This window comes from Trichoplax adhaerens, genomic scaffold, assembly GCF_000150275.1.
Source record: "Trichoplax adhaerens TRIADscaffold_1 genomic scaffold, whole genome shotgun sequence".
Lineage (NCBI taxonomy): Eukaryota > Metazoa > Placozoa > Uniplacotomia > Trichoplacea > Trichoplacidae > Trichoplax > Trichoplax adhaerens.
In genome coordinates this window covers 10,575,727-10,592,936 of record NW_002060943.1, presented here as the reverse complement: position 1 = coordinate 10,592,936, position 17,210 = coordinate 10,575,727, and the positions used below count along the sequence as shown (strand labels likewise).

Below are 17,210 nucleotides of genomic sequence, written 5' to 3'. Positions count from 1 at the left end.
ACGAATTTATCATCTAAAGTGCAAATAAGTTACATTTCATGTACAACAGCAGAGCAGTAATTCCAGTAATTACTGAATTTTCAGTTCTTATCGATTATAAATATACGGTACTACTAAATGCGTTATTGATACAGCTTGAAATCCATTGATTAATTATCTGTTAATGTAAGAAGAGGAAAGAGAGTCAGCATCGAAACACCAAATAAGACGTGTTTCATCAGGGGCTAACCGAAAAGATAATATTGTATAAAGCAGCTTTGCTCTATAGCCATTCATTATAATTATCGAATGAATTAACAATGTACGTAATTCACATTTCAGATCATGATCAAAAGAATCGGCACACAAATACTGACGGCGACGGAAAAAATGAAAATAATAATAATAATAATAATGGACAGTTTGAACAACAGAACATGCCAGCATGGCAAAATCTGATATTGTGGATGATCATTATGTACTATTTGTTAGGAAATGAAGACTTAGTCCCACAAATTAGTTGGTCAACATTTTACAAGGAAATTTTAGTTACTGGAGAGGTTAGCGTGAGACATATATTAAATGTATTAGTAATTGTTGCATCTGCGAGCTTTTAACCGAACCTTTCTCAGGTCTACTTAATCCGAACGATTTTAATACAGATCATGATGTATAGTTTAATCATCGTATAACATTTATAGCGTCGCAGTTATTTAAGGAAAAGCTGCTAATTCCAATTTGTTGCCAGTTTCGTCACATTACGATAGTTAATGGCTTTAGCCAACTAGTATTAGCTGATCGTTCGTATGCAAATGAGTAATGACGTTTATTCTTTTTCCCAATTTTGTGAACGTAGGTAAGACACCTAGAAATTAACAAATCTCACGACAGAGTAGATGTTTATCTGCACGACGGAGCCTTCATTTCAGGCAAAAAAGTATGTTTACTGAAAAGGAAGTACTCTAATAGAAATACGATACTTCGATTTTATTTGTATATTCCTCCACCTAAAGTGAATATATCTATATTTTGATAAAAGATCAATAGGCCTGGTCCGCATTTCTGCTTTAGTATACCTTCAGCGGAAATGTTTGAAGAAAAATTAGTTGAAGCCCAGAAGGAAATTGGCATTACGCATAATGAATACATTCCCGTAACATATCAAGCCGACTCTATTTTGTATGTCAAAAGCTAATGATGACAAGATAAAATAATTTTAGTTGAAATGCTTAATATATTGTGATTGCAATAATTTCAACCTTGCATTAAGTTTAACTCTGCAGTGCATTACAGTATACATCGGACACAAGTAGTAATTGTCGACGATTCTGCTTTGCTTTAAATAGTGATCAAATTGCTTGGCCTATGATGTTAACGGTGGTTATGCTTGGCTTTATTTATCTTGCTTTTTCACGGCGACGACCTAATATTAAAACCGGCAAATTCGTAAGTAATGTATATTTGCTAGCAGCAAATTGCACTAAATAAGATTGATTAATTGCAATGTAAATGATGATTTTAATACGAGAAATTACACTCTCTAATTATAGACCAAATTTGGACTAGCAAAACCGACCATTGTCGAACATCCTGTTGGAAATATTAAGTAACTATTTTCTCTGTTTTAATTTTGTGCTCTTAATTTTAGAATTTTAGCTTATACATTATTGCACTCGAATAGCTTTTCAAAGGTCGCTGGTATGCAAGAAGCTAAGCAAGAAATTAGCGAATTCGTTCAGTATCTTAAATCTCCTCAAAAATTTAAGGAACTAGGTGCCAGAATTCCAAAGGTTAATTACTATGTGCCCATAATATTTCATAATTAAATTTTTCTCAATATCGTTTCATACAATACACGTTATGTAGGGCGCATTATTAACCGGACCGCCGGGTACTGGTAAAACATTATTAGCTAAGGCAGTTGCAAACGAATCTCAGGTCCCGTTTCTCTCTATGGCTGGATCTGATTTCGTTGAAGTTTTTGCAGGTTAACCACTAGCAGCCAGTCTTTTAGGAAATTTCCAATGATCCTATGCTTGCATTTGATTAAACTGCCCCTTCGAACTTCTACTAATGCACTATTTTTATTGAACATGTAATTTATGTATATTTATTTAGGTGTTGGAGCAGCAAGAGTTCGTGACCTATTCAAACAAGCTCGTGGACGTTCACCGTGCATTATTTACGTAGATGAAGTTGACGCCATTGGCCGTGCTCGCCGCTCAAGGCATGATTCTATACCTATTTTTTATACTGTATAACGATGTAGTGTAGATTTCTAACACTGATGATTGATTCCATCTATGTGTATGTTGTATGAAACAGTAAAACTATGGGAGGTCATGGAGAACAGGAAAATACTCTCAACCAGCTTTTGGTAGAGATGGATGGTATATCAATACTAACACTTCCTTTATGTCATTATCATCCATACTAAATGAATTAATTTCTATCGTTTAGGAATGCAGTCTTTAGATGGAGTTATAGTGTTAGCATCAACTAATAGGGTCGATATTTTAGATGAGGTTAGACTTTTTCCAACCTACTTCTAATAGTGGAACAATTTAAATTACATCATCGTAATTTGATATTGCTTGATTTATTATATCATAGGCATTACTTCGACCTGGACGATTTGACCGGACAATTACAATTGACTTACCAACTATGAGTGAACGTATTGATATCTTCAAACTATATTTATCTAATTATGTCCTGAAAAAAAAACCAGACCATTACGCACAGCGGCTTGCAGAATTAACACCAGGCAAGAGCGGTGAGTTACCGTTTTATGACGTAGTACATATGCTTCTGAATATTCATCTATATTATTATATTACGGCATATAGTGTGCAAATTATGGTAAAATTATGATCAATCAATTTGTAATGACTGTATTAGGCGCTGACATTGCTAACATTTGTAACGAAGCTGCGCTGCATGCTGCCAGGAGTAGCGAATCTTCTGTTGACAAGAAAAATTTCGATTACGCGATCGAGAGGGTAATAGTAGGTAAGACCCGATTGTGAGACCTTAAAACCTGCTGTATTGAATTAGTAACTTATTATACTTATTTTAAAGTGCATACTTGTACTAAGTTTTTTGTTTAAATGTAGGTATGGCAAAGAAATCCGCTTCTATATCTCCGCATGAAAGAAAAGTAATTGCCTTTCATGAAGCTGGCCATGCATTAACCAGTTGGCTATTGGAACATACGGATCCACTTTTGAAAGTAATATGTTATATTTCCAATAAAAATTTGTAATTAATAATAGTTCATAGTTGAACTAACGATTGCTGCGGGTCTCCAGGTGTCTATTGCTCCTCGTACAAAATCAGCTTTAGGATATACACAGTCTTTGCCATCTGATAGGAAGTTGTATTCAAGAGAACAGGTCTATTTTAACTTAATTAAAATTCGTAGGCTAGTTAAATTTAGCTTATTTTAGTACTTTTAGATCTAGTCAGTTTCTAACTTCTTAGGTATTCCTTTATAGATTTTCGATATTATGTGTACGACCCTTGGTGGAAGAGCAGCTGAAATGTTAAAATTTAAAACGATCACTACAGGTTGCTTAAAGTATTTATGTTTTAATATACTATATTCTATAAATGAGCATACCGATACCATATCTTTTATAATAATTATTTATTCTTCGAATATTTAGGTGCGGAGGATGATTTAAAGAAAGTGACAGACTTAGCTTACAAGCAGGTTAGAGCTTTTTTGTTACATGTTACGTGTACTGTATATCTTCTCTGTATATTACCAACCACATCTTCTATTAGATTGTAGAATGTGGTATGAATGATACAATAGGACATCTCTCCTTCCGTATTAAAAAACCAGGAGAGTGGGGAAAAAAGCCTTATAGCGACAAATTAGCGCATATAATCGATACGGTAAATCAGTAGGGAGTGGATTTCACATATTTACTATCGGCCTTTTACAGTGATTACCTTACGTATATAAATAAATATGTAATTAATACAATCTGTAATTTATCAATTATCGTGCAATATACAGGAAGTTAGTCAACTTATTCGCAGAGCATATATTAGAACGGAAGAAATTCTCACCGATAATATGGATAAGTTGGAAAAGGTTACTTGCTTAACGATTACGTTCTTGCTTAATTTTTAGATAGTTGTATATTTACAATAGTCTATCTTGCTTTAAATCTTACCTTCTTCTAGTTGGCGAATAAATTATTGAAAGACGAAGTCCTGCATCAAGAAGATATCGTTAAAGTAATCGGGCCGCCGTCATATCCCTATAAAATTAGAGATAGAAGCTTGAGTGAAGATCAATTTTCGTAAAAACTAAACCAGCCTAAGTAACATGTTTTCGTACAAAAATTTCCTTTATTCTTTATGTTAAAAGCATATGGTATGACCAGCTTCCGAATTTAGTAAAAAAAATGAACAGCAAGATAGATTGCACTCTCCTTCAGTACTATACTGTAAATACTTATGACTGCTTTTTACGAAAGGGTAAACAAACAATTATCATTGCATTTGATCTACGCTATATCGGTGCCAGAGTAATAACTCTTGGGCAGAATGATAATGAACTAAAGATGTATTCGGCGCTACTTATTTTACAGTAATTTCATGTGATGCTTTCTAAACTCGTCTAAGTGAAAAAATGTGATTAATTTTATGCTATTTATGAGATGCATTTAGAATGGTTATTTTCAGAAATGGAACATGGCAACACAAATTTAAAATAACTGATTTACTTAGAACTGTTTATTAACATTTAAAATAAATTGGTTGTGAAGGCTCTTTATTAAAATTTACATTGTGTAATCTTAATGTTATATAATAAATTAGGTAGTAGGGAGATTTGTTTTTCACTTTATGTAGCATTTAGGCCCGCACTTCAACTAGAATAAGCAATTTTAATTCTATCTGCTACTGAATAACTTCAATTTTGCTTACAAGATTCTGTTCCTTTCTTACAGTATTAAAACAGTGGTTCGCAAGACGATTTAGTATTAAATTAAGGTCACTGCATGCGATGACAAGCCACTATCGATAAGTTTTGCCAATGTCTTGAAAGTATATACTAATCTCTATCTAATGAAGCAGATGCGAGATGATAATTTGTGAACTATGATATCGCGTATAAATTGTAAAACCGTAAGAATATCGTGACACAGTAGTGTTTTTATAAATCGTCACGCTAATGCAAGTATAAAATAATATTGCTGCTACATCTAATACACGAGATACAGAGTACACTGTACGAGTATACCACATTGAGTAATTAGGTTAATAGGAAGTAAGACTAGATACAGTTTTGATCTAAAGAACGTTTGACTTTGTGTTCAATTCCATACTTTCATTTATTTACATTAATAACATAATTTCATTATTCGAAAATATTTAAGATTAACATGCAAATTAAATATAATTCTTTTAAAACGATGATGTCGATTGTGCAATTCATTCTCCATATCGCGCTATCTCGTGATGTTGGGACACTCGGTATAAAAGGGCGACTGCTAATAGCCAATACGCAAAGTATCCAACAATGCCGACGCATTTCGTATCAGTACTGCATCATTCTTACCTGAATGTAGTAAAAAATAACTTTTAAGTAAGTTATTACCTAAATACTCGATACGTCTTATGTTTAATCTGAAGTACCGCTGTCCTTTTCGCTAGCAATTATGTTATCGAGATTGTCTAGAATTCCTAGTCGTTTCACGGCAAGCTTTGCCTAAAATTCATACAATCAAGCTAAGATACTTCGATAATGACCCAACACTCTATAAGTTGCAGTTAATACCTTTTGGCAATTATAGATCATCGCAAGCAAGGCAGAGACCGCAATTTCTTTCATTACATCTGATTCGGCTACCAACGTCTTCGAAAAGCATTGTAAAACATCATCTATGGCCGCAACGTAGAACGTATATAAAAATAAGCCTATGAATCAAATTTTAATCAAACTAATAATGACATATACTGTACTACCATTTGCCCAAAAATGAGCCTTTAGAGTGCTATTAAAGCACATATTTCTGAGTACTAATAACGCATTCTTCCTAAGTGTGAATTCAGAAGAGGTAGTCATGCAGCAAAGATCGTGGATTATTCCTAAAATTATAGAGAATTTCGGGTATCAGAATCGAATAAGAGCCAAGACAGACAATCTAATTTGAAAATTTAGTACGTATACCTTCCACTTTCATCATCATTTGCTGGCCATCTCTAGAGAAGGACAAATTCGCTAATATTTTATACCATAGCCGCAAATGCGCTACATTATGCTTCATAAACTGTTTCGTAACATTTTGCGGGTGTAACGCTTGCAGGAAATTCGCCTGAATTGCAACTAGAATAGTTAATGACATTGAAAATTTAAAGTTGTCCCGTCTAATATATATCACGTACCTTCCACATAATGCTTCTACACTCAGCAGAGGATGATAGGTTGGATATTAACGCAAACAGAGCGCTTTCATTCGAAGATGTCAAAGGAGTATTCATCTTTTTCCAATTTGATTGCATTAAAAATTTAAGAATATTATAAACCAGGGAACTACTAGAGGAAGAATTTACTTCATTTGTTTCTATTGAGGTATACTCCTTCCCAGTAAAATTGATAGCAAAGGATTTGGCAGCTACACAACGAGTAATTACATTTATCAGCATAAGATAGATCGAACAGGTTAATCTATAAATTTATACCCTTTTCGAAATCAGCAGTATAGGTACACATAATCGCCAAGACTGATGACATAAAGGAAGATTCTACAAAACACCAAGGCCATAATCGATAAAGAACTTCAGTCAGTCCACATAATAAAGCAGCATTCTTCGTCGAATCATCACGATACATTAATCCACGGCAAATATTTAATATTTGCGAAATTTCTAGTAACAGATTGCCTTGAACTTTATTTCTGGCTTCGAATTTATTTGTAGCAGAGAGGAAAGATATCGAAAGCTGAGCTCGCAACTGTTTCAGTCTATCAATTATACTATCCAGGAAACCGCCTAAGTTGTAATTATCAAACAAACGTTAGATAAAGGTAAAGATTATGTAGAATATGTCATCGTCACATACTTTGTAGAGCGAAATATTTAGCTCGAGGACTGCAAGCGAGGATCAATTTTAAGGCAGACATTAAAGGAATCTTATCCGTGAGAGTGAGACATCTAACATTGGCCCCTTCGTAACAATCCAGTAATAAGTGACATAGTTGTATGCTATAACTTTGGTGCGACAAAGCATCGTCTTTAGAATTGCCTATTTCATCATTCTTTCTTTCGTCTTTAATTAAGTTAAATAAAAAAAATGATTAGAATTGCCAAACACCACAGTAATACCGTGAGCTAGATAAAGAAATTCCATGCAGACAATAGAATTAAATTAGGCTTATGAATTATTGACTTTTGAAGCTTACTAGGCTCGTCCTCTCCCATCTCTAATAACTCTATAATTTGAGATGTAAACGAAGCTGTATTCCCATTTGAATGTTCATAGTGATACTTTCCCTCTCGAGCGAGAATAATACATAATAAATTTAGGGCCGAATTTCGTTGCGAATTGGTACTTTTTTCGGAAGACAAAATTGTCACAACGGCATCTACATCGGTTTTATTGATTTGTATTGAATGATAATCACAACGGTGAAATTGCAGATTTCCTAACATACTTCGAACGCATATAAATCTAACTTTACTTACTGTTAAAAAGAATCCAGTTATTCTTAAAAATTTCCAGTGCGCAATCGTAATTTTCTTGACTATCAACCGATAGAACAGTGGAAAAGAACTGGAAGATAGTTTGCCAAAAGCAATAACAATCCCTACCTATCGAGTCAATGAGCACATTACATTAGTAGCTATAGATAGAATAGCATCAGAGCCAATTTCGAGTTTGTTTACATATTAAAATGAAACGTGTTCTAATAAGTGTGAACAAGCTTACAAGATGCTATGAACTTACATAACGCAACCTCTTCCTGAGCATTATCACTTAAAAAACGAAAAAGACTTGAAACTATCATCCTCCGCTTTATGAAATAGCAACCAATGCTAGGATCGATATTACAAACTAAGGTAAATAATTTTATGATTTCTGATGACATCTGTATTATAGTCCGAATTTCGTAGAATTCTCTGCGGTTCAGCACAATCAAAAAAATATTACAATCTTCACATTGTAAACAGAAAAGATTCTTTGTAATTATAATCTAATCATACCGATACATCCGGTTTTTAAGCAGCTTTAACTGCTCGTCTAGTCCACTCGTCTCCAACAATCTAATAAATAAATATTCACAATGCAACGTCAAAAAGTTTATGACCATTCAAGAGTTTTACAAACATTTGTGAGTGTAATTTACTGTATTATGAATAGTATAAACTACTCACTTTGCCAACTGATACAGGACTCCTTCGTTATATAGCGCCTTCACAATGGTGCTAGGGCATAATACCACTAACTTCGCCATGAGACGGCAGATTTCGTAGATAAACTTAGAATTTGTAGGTACATCAGCTACAACATGCACTTTAGACAAGTACCAATTCTGAGACAATATCTCTTTAAAATCACCATCGCACCCAGAAGACCTGAATTAAGTACACTATATTAATTCCATTACTTAATACCATCTAACAAACTAAGAGTCAAGGGCTACTTTTAAGGTTAAATTAGAAAAAACCCAATCATGTTGCATTCTTCGATTTGCGGTTTACTTTACTTACACAGTTTTGTCGATACCAGATGCGATATTAAAATTGCTATCCGGTGGCATCTCTTGACAGCAATTTTTGTTGATTTCAGCTACGACATTTACATTCTTTATAATCGTAATAGTAGTTTGATAAAAATTGATACGGTCCAGTAGCATCAGCAACGCCGACAAACCCCTCTTAGTTGCCTATCCGTACAACGTAATTCATTATATTACCGTCATTAATAACTTAATGGTTCTTCTAAAGGTAAATTGTCATTGTTAACCTTCAATTCTTCATCAATTATGTTAAGGTATGAGCATGGATCGCTGTCTGTAGCTGTTAAGAGACTTGTTAGCATTGCGGCAGCCTAGATTAGCAGTTATAGTAGCTATAATTAGTAAACTAATGATCAGTGTATAGCCTTTACTAAAAATTAATCACCTGACACTTAATAATATTGCATTCTGAGCTATCATGTAGCAGTGTCAACAACACATTCCAGATTCCTCCATCGATATGTTGGCAACATGCATCTAGCAATTTAAGACCCTCAGGTTGTAGAACCAGATCAGTTGCTATACCTAATCCGCACCATCGTACCTAGGTTGAAACGGCGTAAATTCGACTATTATAAAGTTATTAACAAAAATATGTATTATACAGAAGCGAGAGCTATTTGCTCAAGAACGTTACCAATGCATCGTGATCGCTCCAGAGAGAATATATCCAAGACAATCCATAACGTTCTTCTTTAGTTTCAAAGCACAACCAGTAACTCGTAATATCCTGACAGAGGAATCGAATAAAGCCACATTAATGATTTCGTTAATTATTACAAGTACTTACACCACTAACCGTATCTGGCATCAGCTGTTGCATTTCATGCATTAAATGCCTTAAGCATAATGCAACTCTTCTTGTAACTCCTTTACCCATGAATGAATATACAAATTGCCCATATTCGCCATGGAAAGAAACAATGATCTTCGAAGGTATCAAATAGAAATTTAAAGCAATTACAATCAAGTATATTTAATCATAATGAATATACTATGTAAATTCGTAACTGAAACTTTCAATTTATGGAAGAGTTGCAAAGTTCTAACCTGTAAAAGAGAGGCCAATAACTTCACACAAAGGGGAAAAGGTTCCATTGTGTTGCAACCAGAACTCCAGCACGGTCTTTGACGTTACACAAATCAAAATTACTACATGATCATTTATGTAAACAAAAGCCTTCACTATAATACCTAGCAAGGATGTGAATTAAGCAGTCAAGTATCATCTGTATGGGCCATAAATCGTAAAAATTAAGAGAGTTGCCAATTTCTAATTTAGTAATTAGCACGCTAGCTAATTCGCCACATTGAGCCTGTCTAATTGACCTTTATAGGCAAACGATTTGTCAGTTGTAAGAAATGAAACATCATATTTTAACGCGTACTTTCTTACCACGATTCGCTGGGTAAATATTGTAAAGTTATATTGATGAATCCTAGCAGTTCTTTGTATAGCCGTCTATAAGGTAGGTCATATACAATGTCATAAGTATCGAAGTAAGCAAGCAAGAAGTTGTGATGCTACCTAACTTTCGTCTAAATTATACTGTAGGAAAGAGATTGTAATTAACATCTTGCCTTTCGGCGAATTAGTTCCCCCAAATTTTTACCTGTTGGTATCGATGTTATGTTCACCTTTAAAATTAGGATCAGTATCAATGAAATTATTCATTGTCTTTAAGATTTTGACGCATAGCATTTTAGGATCTATTAAATAATGGACAGCATCATTGACAAGATCGGAGCAGTAAACTTGTGGGCTATTTTTGATGAGCATTGCAATGAAATTAAAAAACGCAGCCAAAAGATTTTGGTCATCAGTACTAGAAGGCGGAACACTTAAAAACCTGAAAAAAGGTATAAATTTTTAACCTGTAAGCGATATCCTTTATTGAATGTTACAAACTAAGATTTATACCTGCTGAAGCTTTTAAACCATTTCACCTTTAGCAATTTACGCGTATTAGCACTGTCACCAAATGAATTACTATCAAAATCTATTACCGTACTGCTCGCAGACTCGATGCCTAAATTCCAGTTGAGTCTTAAATATTTAGAGATTTTACTTAATTTATAGAGAACTTCATGGTGGCTGACCGCATTCTCTATATCGCTTAAAAGTGAATCTATACGATAGTTAGGGTGACTTGCAAGAAGTATACAGTTGTCTTTCCTTGCTAGCCGGGAATAGGGCAAACTATTTTCAGAAAAGGTTGGTAGCGCTTTTAGGAAACGTAATACGCTTGCTGTATTTAACTCAAACAACTATACCTTTCATCACATAAGTTGGATCCAGGAATAGCTGATAGCTTGTCAGTTTCAATGGCTTGTGGTTTCTTAATTAAGTCTTCAACATTATTAGCTACATAAATACTCCATCCCAATTTTAGGGAAGTCTGTGACGGTTCACTATATAGATTTTCCGCATATGATAACTGCTGAACCTTATATGGATTCTTACATTCATACGTCGGATACCGCGCTAATAAAGACATCCTAAATACATACATAAAATACAACGTACACCTAAGCAATAAGCACCAGATATACAAGTGCTTTTTTCGCTCAAGAATCTGTTCATTAAACATAACTCACCTGGAAGATAAACGCCTTGGAAATCGAAAATCGCGTATTTTATGCTTCTCGGAATCATCTGATATCCTGAGCGAATAATCAATAAATGTTTAACAATTTTAGATAACTTTTAGATCATTAAAGCACAAAATTGTAACAGGACATACAGCTAATAACGTTAATGCAGCTGAAACTCGTTTCTATTATAATCTACATATCAATGACTTACCAGACAGAAACTCTACTGGGAGATACTTCATCAAAAAGTAAGTAGACTAATGCATGAACGGCATTAAGATACGAGCTACTACTTTTTTCAGATGCTATAATACCTATGAAGGTAAAATTTAGAGCTGAAAGAGACTTAACGCAATAAGTCAACGTTAAGTATATAAGTTTGCTTACATCTCAGTAGCATCCTATATGCATCATAATCATACGCCATTCGAAGTCGGTTCTTTTCATCCCACCGCAATAAGCGATGCAATGCTCTTAAAGCGAAAGGTAACAAGACAACAGTTTCCATACTATTTTCAGTATCACTTCTCTCCTGACCTTCCATGATGATGTTGACAATATCTTCCGTAGCATTTCGATTTATTAACAAGTCACAAATGTAACTATCTACAGAAATTATACCAAAACGGGAATTACTGTTGTATCCAAAAAATAGCAACTGCATCATTAAAGTTAGCGTTGATATAGTTAAAATACTTGTAATATACCTGTGAGTGAAGTAGCTAATTGTTCAAGAGCCAATTTCTTTAAAGAAATCTCCGTCTCTTTTGATGTAATAATTGACCAAAGTTGCAAAACGCTATCGGCCTTATAAACACATGCAACAAATCAACATCGTTATATATATTTCGTTAAAAAGGACTTTGCGCGTATAATTAATAGGCCTATCTGACAACCAAAAAAAGATGTCATACCTGGAAGATAGATTGTATTGAAGATTCGCTAAAAACCTCGTCATCACTTTCATCAACTTCAAATAAATCTTTAAAATGCGGCAAGTCAGTCTCAGTCAAGTTTAAGGTTTGAAAATTCTCACGACCGAATAAGCTATCTGCCTCCAAAATATTTCTTATTTTATTCGAAGCCATTTCTCTTAAGCTACGGTCAATCAGATCCAACAGGCAAAAGTTAACTAAAATGAATCCGATAAGACTTACTTCTAGTGCCATTTCGACCTACCTTTCATCCGTACAAAACAGAGAACGAAGATAACCTCTTATTTTGAAAACATTCTCATGCATTTGATGAGACGTATTAACCAATTTAACACCGGAGTTTTCAATTACGGATAGCAGACAATCGGTAAATTTCGAATCTCTACATGCGTAGCCCTATCAATTGTAATTTCGCTTAAACTAAGTTATACTAATATAATTTTGCTGGATCAAATATACCTGAATAAAAGGAAACAGGTCGTGAATATTCGATAAGTAATCAGACCACATAGTTTCAGGCATTAAGTATCGTCCTTGAAAGAATGTGATCATGATTTCTCTAGCACTGGCGGATACCTAGTTCATAACAAATTCGTCAATGCTAATCAGAATCGATCTTTCAACAACGACGTCAATTTCAATTAAAATTTTAACAGATCATAAATTGTAATATAGTAACCGAAACTGTAACAATCATAAAATTCGCTAGATACTATAGAATATTGGAAATGACATACTTCATCATTTTCGTCGTACAGACCATACAGTGATAATTGGCGTAAAATAATATCATTGAGTAGGAAAGTTAAATTTCCACAGGCTTTAGCACTCGTGGTAGCAACTTGGCCATCGCCCAATGCGCGCTGATTGTGATATTTAGTAAATGATAAATTTATATAATCAAAAAAATTTAATACAATTAGTTCCTAGGTTTTTATTAACGTATCTAAGCTTGACTGCATAAAATCCAAAGCATAGATGTATGATACCTTCACAATTTCAGTACAACAACGGTATGTATTTTTCCTAACATCGGATAAGGGATGTGATAATAATTTCAATAGCAAATTGCGGCTTAAACTCACCGACGATTTATTACAATCCCTAGAATGACTAATAGCCCAAACAAATAAGTGCTTTGGAAACAAATTTCATAGTTTTATAGCTTAGCGATATGAGTCAGCAACAACATAAATTCCTTTCATTGAAGGGGATACTAACACATCCATGATACTATGTACTAAAACACGAAGTAGCGAAGCAGAATCGTGATAAAATAATCCCGGCAAAGATTCAAGCGCCGAAATAAAAAACTGCTCATCGAATTCCTAAATGAAAGTTTAAAAATAAAATGTGCAAAGCTTTAAAGTGCAGATTGCAATGCTTATATAGAATTATATAAAATACTACGACCAATAAATCAAACCTTTTTTGTATGTATGACCATAGAAGCAGCATGGAATGATCGTAAGATATGCGAAAAATCACAGTAAATCTAGAATATGAAGGTAACAATCGAAAAATTATAAGTGATACTCTTTTCATTTAAATTAGCACCTTTTACTGAACCAACCTCATATGCTTTGGTATCACAGGCAGACAAGAATTTCCTTACGGTAGTCACGTAATCAGGATATAGAGAATTAAATCCGTATTCCATACACAGTAAGGAGAAAATAGTTTTCATGCTACTTGGAATAACTCGGTTAGCCTGCAAGGTGAATCTAAGTTAGCCGTAGAAGCTGAGTTGTAGTATTTCACGATAATAAAATCATCAGTATGAGCTCAGCTCATCATCAATTACCGTAGCCAATACTGATTATACTTACTAACTCCACAGGAACTGTACGATCCACAATTCTCACAGCCAAAGCTCCAATATTAGCCCACATAACAACATTATCTTCTAATTCATGTCGTTGATTAGTGTGCCCCTGGGACTCGTCTACTTCATCATATATTAAGTGGTAATAGAACTGTAGAACCTCAGCAAACATGTCGAACACTCGTAGTAAATCATCTGCCTGTAAAATATATACAAACAAATAAACCCTAATTTACAAGTGCTAAATTTCGAGTATATAGCGACCAAATCATTATAAATACGGACCACATTTTTTATGATCGAATTATCTGTCCATAACTCATCAGGCATCGATAAATCAATTATACGGGATATATCATACAGGAGGCTAAGTACTTCCTGCGAAGGAACATTGATCCAACCACTATATCCAACAAATCCCTTTAGTAAAGGAATTGTGTGAGTCATTACCATCGTGCAAAAGTATGGCAGCGTCCATTGTCGAGATCTCAAGTGTTGCAATGATCGACCACAATTGTCATCTATGTCACCTTTATTTCTGTACTCGGAAATTTCGCTAGTAATACTTCAATTGAAAAAGTTGTCTAAGATACTTAATTCAAATTGCTGATAGATACAATTAGGTTAGATAATACCGTACTATTTCAATCACTGAACATACTTAGTAAAGCTAGATATACAACTGCCATCTTCACCGTCACTAGGCGAGTCACGTGACGACATTGATTTGCTAATAACGCTGCGAGAATTAGAAACCGTATGACCTAAAGTTCATAATAACCGAACAAGCTAAATGTTATCATAAAGATTTAATTGCAAACTACAGTTAATGAAAAGATTCAAAGAACATTAGAAATAGAGTTACGAAGAACGAAACGACGAGAGCTTCAATTCAGTCAAATAGCATTCCTCATATAATAACGTACCTGCTCCTCCATAAGCCTGATAAGTAGAAGTGCTACGATAGAAGCCAATACGTTGAACAAGATAAACGCAGAGTTCTTTTAGGCATCTAACAGATTGAACTGGTAAGGTCTTAGCTTGACTGGACAAAGCTTGGGTTAAATCAAGTAGATCCTATTAAAATTAAATTAATTTTACCAGTAAATGAGTCAATCAAAATTAATTATAATTTATCTTTCGTTATGGTTGTTGCTTAATAAAAGCTACGATAACTAAATTTTATTCATGAATCATCACATAAGATTAGCATAGACAACGGGAACAATTTCATACCGTAATTATAGCGGGTCTTTGGATGAAAATTTCAGCTGGAAAGTCTTTAAATAAAACATCACTTAAAAACTGGCAGGATTTATCTGCTAAAGATGGGTCTCGGCTTCGGAGTCGACTAACGACAATAATGTTTATTCACATATAAATGTAAATGATTAATGATACAGAAATACTTACACGCAAGTATTACACTACCATTTTACACCCATATCTCAACAATTATTGCTTTATTACCTGTGAGTAGTTGCTAAAACGTGTTCATCACTACTATATAAATGAATCCAAGGGAAGGTGATTATGGCTAATTCATTACTTCGTTTCTTCATAAAATCTGAACACAATAATAGTAATAAATTAGGATAGTAACCCTAAAAACAGATGTGAAATTATTCGATAATCCGGTCGTGAATCATCCTTTTAACGTAATAACTTATCGCGCATCAGAAAATTTATGGAGAGTATTTCACACATAATTGAGAACTCACTAGCTCGATTGATGTCCCTAGGTTCGAAGTGCTGTGTCTCTTGAGTGAATGATTCATGAAATGAATCGTTGACCAGTAATGGAGCCGATATAGTACTACGATTCTTGCTGTCTGGTAATTTATCTTCTTTAGCGACCTTGTAAAGTTGCTTCGGTAGGTTGACAGTAGTCAGCATTCCAGTAGCATCTGGCAATCGTGGACCATGATGTATGAATTTTTGATTATTCTTGACATCAGCTTGATTATGACTTCTCGGGTTTGGCTCACGCACGGAAAGATTGGGCTAAAGTTAGAACCAAATAAAAAAGTAGAAAGACAACAATTGAAATGTGGACATTCAATGACTGTCCATAATACTAGAACATTACTTGCAAAAGCAATATGTTTTATCTTTCAACTACTGTTAATATCATTAGGGATTATAAAGGTTAAAATAGATCTACTGTTCTATGAAAAAAGTACCTGAGAACAAACACGAGAACTTATATTATGTAAAATATTGTCGATGACTTGATGAAACTGAATCCCAATCTCCAACTTTAATTGATTAAGGAATTCAACTGCACCTATCGACTTCAATGTATCAATGCCTGGATCATGCTATAGCAAAAAGATAACACCACAATTTTTGATTAATACGTCAAGAAGCATACATAAAACAATTTCAGTTCATAAGTGGGTGTAACTGGTTTCCATTTGCACAATATCAACGCGAGTGAATCCACTATGCTTTACCCTATTCCGACAACATTACCTGTGATAATTTCTCCAGTAAAATTAAGTTTTCTTTTGCTAATAGAGACGTAGACTGCACGTTGAACCATTGCAATAAATTTACAACTAATTGGCGTTCATGTAACAAATCCTCAATAAGTATAAACCCATTCTCCAGCTTAAAATGTAGATTCTTCAGGGCTCGGAGGCGAACCTCTTGCAAAGGATGTACTATATCGAAGGGTATCACAGTTAAGTACATTAAATTAATACCTATGATATTATGTACTATCTATCTATATATCATATGGTATAGTGTAACTCTGCGTGTACAGTACTGCCACTGTCAGCATTGCTACAGCAAAATGTGAATCTATTTCACGTGAGCTATGAGGATTAATTAGCTAATACTGTATTACACTGAAACCAGAGCAAGGTTGATAGCTGTATACTCGATGTACGAGTACAACTGTACAATTTTCACACTCTAGTCATTCAGCTCTATACAATACAGTAGCATAGATTCTTTGGAGTGTATATATATATATATACTAACACATAAAATAATGTACAAGTAACTTCGAGTTTTAGTAACCAACCTAATTTCTCAATAAGGGGCGTCAGTTGGACATCCTCCAGAACCGGATGTGAATCCATGAAACTGGCGTTGAACGGAAATGAG

The 17,210-nt window shown here is 34.2% G+C and overlaps 2 protein-coding genes across 2 annotated transcripts; one reads left to right on the top strand and one right to left on the bottom strand.

The window, feature by feature from the left end:
* Positions 1 to 1,661: 1,661 nt before the first annotated feature.
* On the top strand, positions 1,662 to 4,299 carry TRIADDRAFT_20129 (uncharacterized protein; the record flags this gene model as incomplete). Its single annotated transcript, XM_002108963.1, has 14 exons — positions 1,662 to 1,769; positions 1,846 to 1,966; positions 2,098 to 2,234; positions 2,333 to 2,369; positions 2,440 to 2,504; positions 2,593 to 2,755; positions 2,881 to 2,991; positions 3,096 to 3,211; positions 3,291 to 3,374; positions 3,477 to 3,549; positions 3,648 to 3,694; positions 3,769 to 3,882; positions 4,007 to 4,084; positions 4,177 to 4,299. Coding segments are annotated over 14 exons (1,377 nt in total), but the record flags the coding sequence as incomplete, so codon positions are not given.
* Positions 4,300 to 5,489: 1,190 nt separating this feature from the next.
* Positions 5,490 to 17,185, bottom strand: TRIADDRAFT_52559 (uncharacterized protein; the record flags this gene model as incomplete). Its single annotated transcript, XM_002108221.1, has 43 exons — positions 5,490 to 5,557; positions 5,635 to 5,707; positions 5,777 to 5,916; positions 5,965 to 6,087; positions 6,170 to 6,314; positions 6,385 to 6,614; positions 6,682 to 6,990; positions 7,061 to 7,267; positions 7,401 to 7,583; positions 7,684 to 7,809; positions 7,946 to 8,118; positions 8,203 to 8,262; positions 8,374 to 8,574; positions 8,710 to 8,885; positions 8,966 to 9,049; positions 9,124 to 9,282; positions 9,538 to 9,666; positions 9,789 to 9,864; positions 10,352 to 10,588; positions 10,660 to 10,785; positions 11,013 to 11,237; positions 11,337 to 11,402; positions 11,545 to 11,647; positions 11,721 to 11,939; positions 12,041 to 12,140; positions 12,248 to 12,431; positions 12,513 to 12,664; positions 12,728 to 12,844; positions 13,006 to 13,131; positions 13,258 to 13,294; positions 13,490 to 13,596; positions 13,695 to 13,763; positions 13,842 to 13,979; positions 14,098 to 14,292; positions 14,379 to 14,658; positions 14,755 to 14,857; positions 15,020 to 15,170; positions 15,330 to 15,444; positions 15,564 to 15,660; positions 15,815 to 16,097; positions 16,277 to 16,414; positions 16,569 to 16,759; positions 17,128 to 17,185. 43 exons carry the CDS (start codon positions 17,183 to 17,185, stop codon positions 5,490 to 5,492), a joined length of 6,279 nt encoding a protein of 2,092 aa, XP_002108257.1.
* Between the last annotated feature and the right edge of the window lie 25 nt (positions 17,186 to 17,210).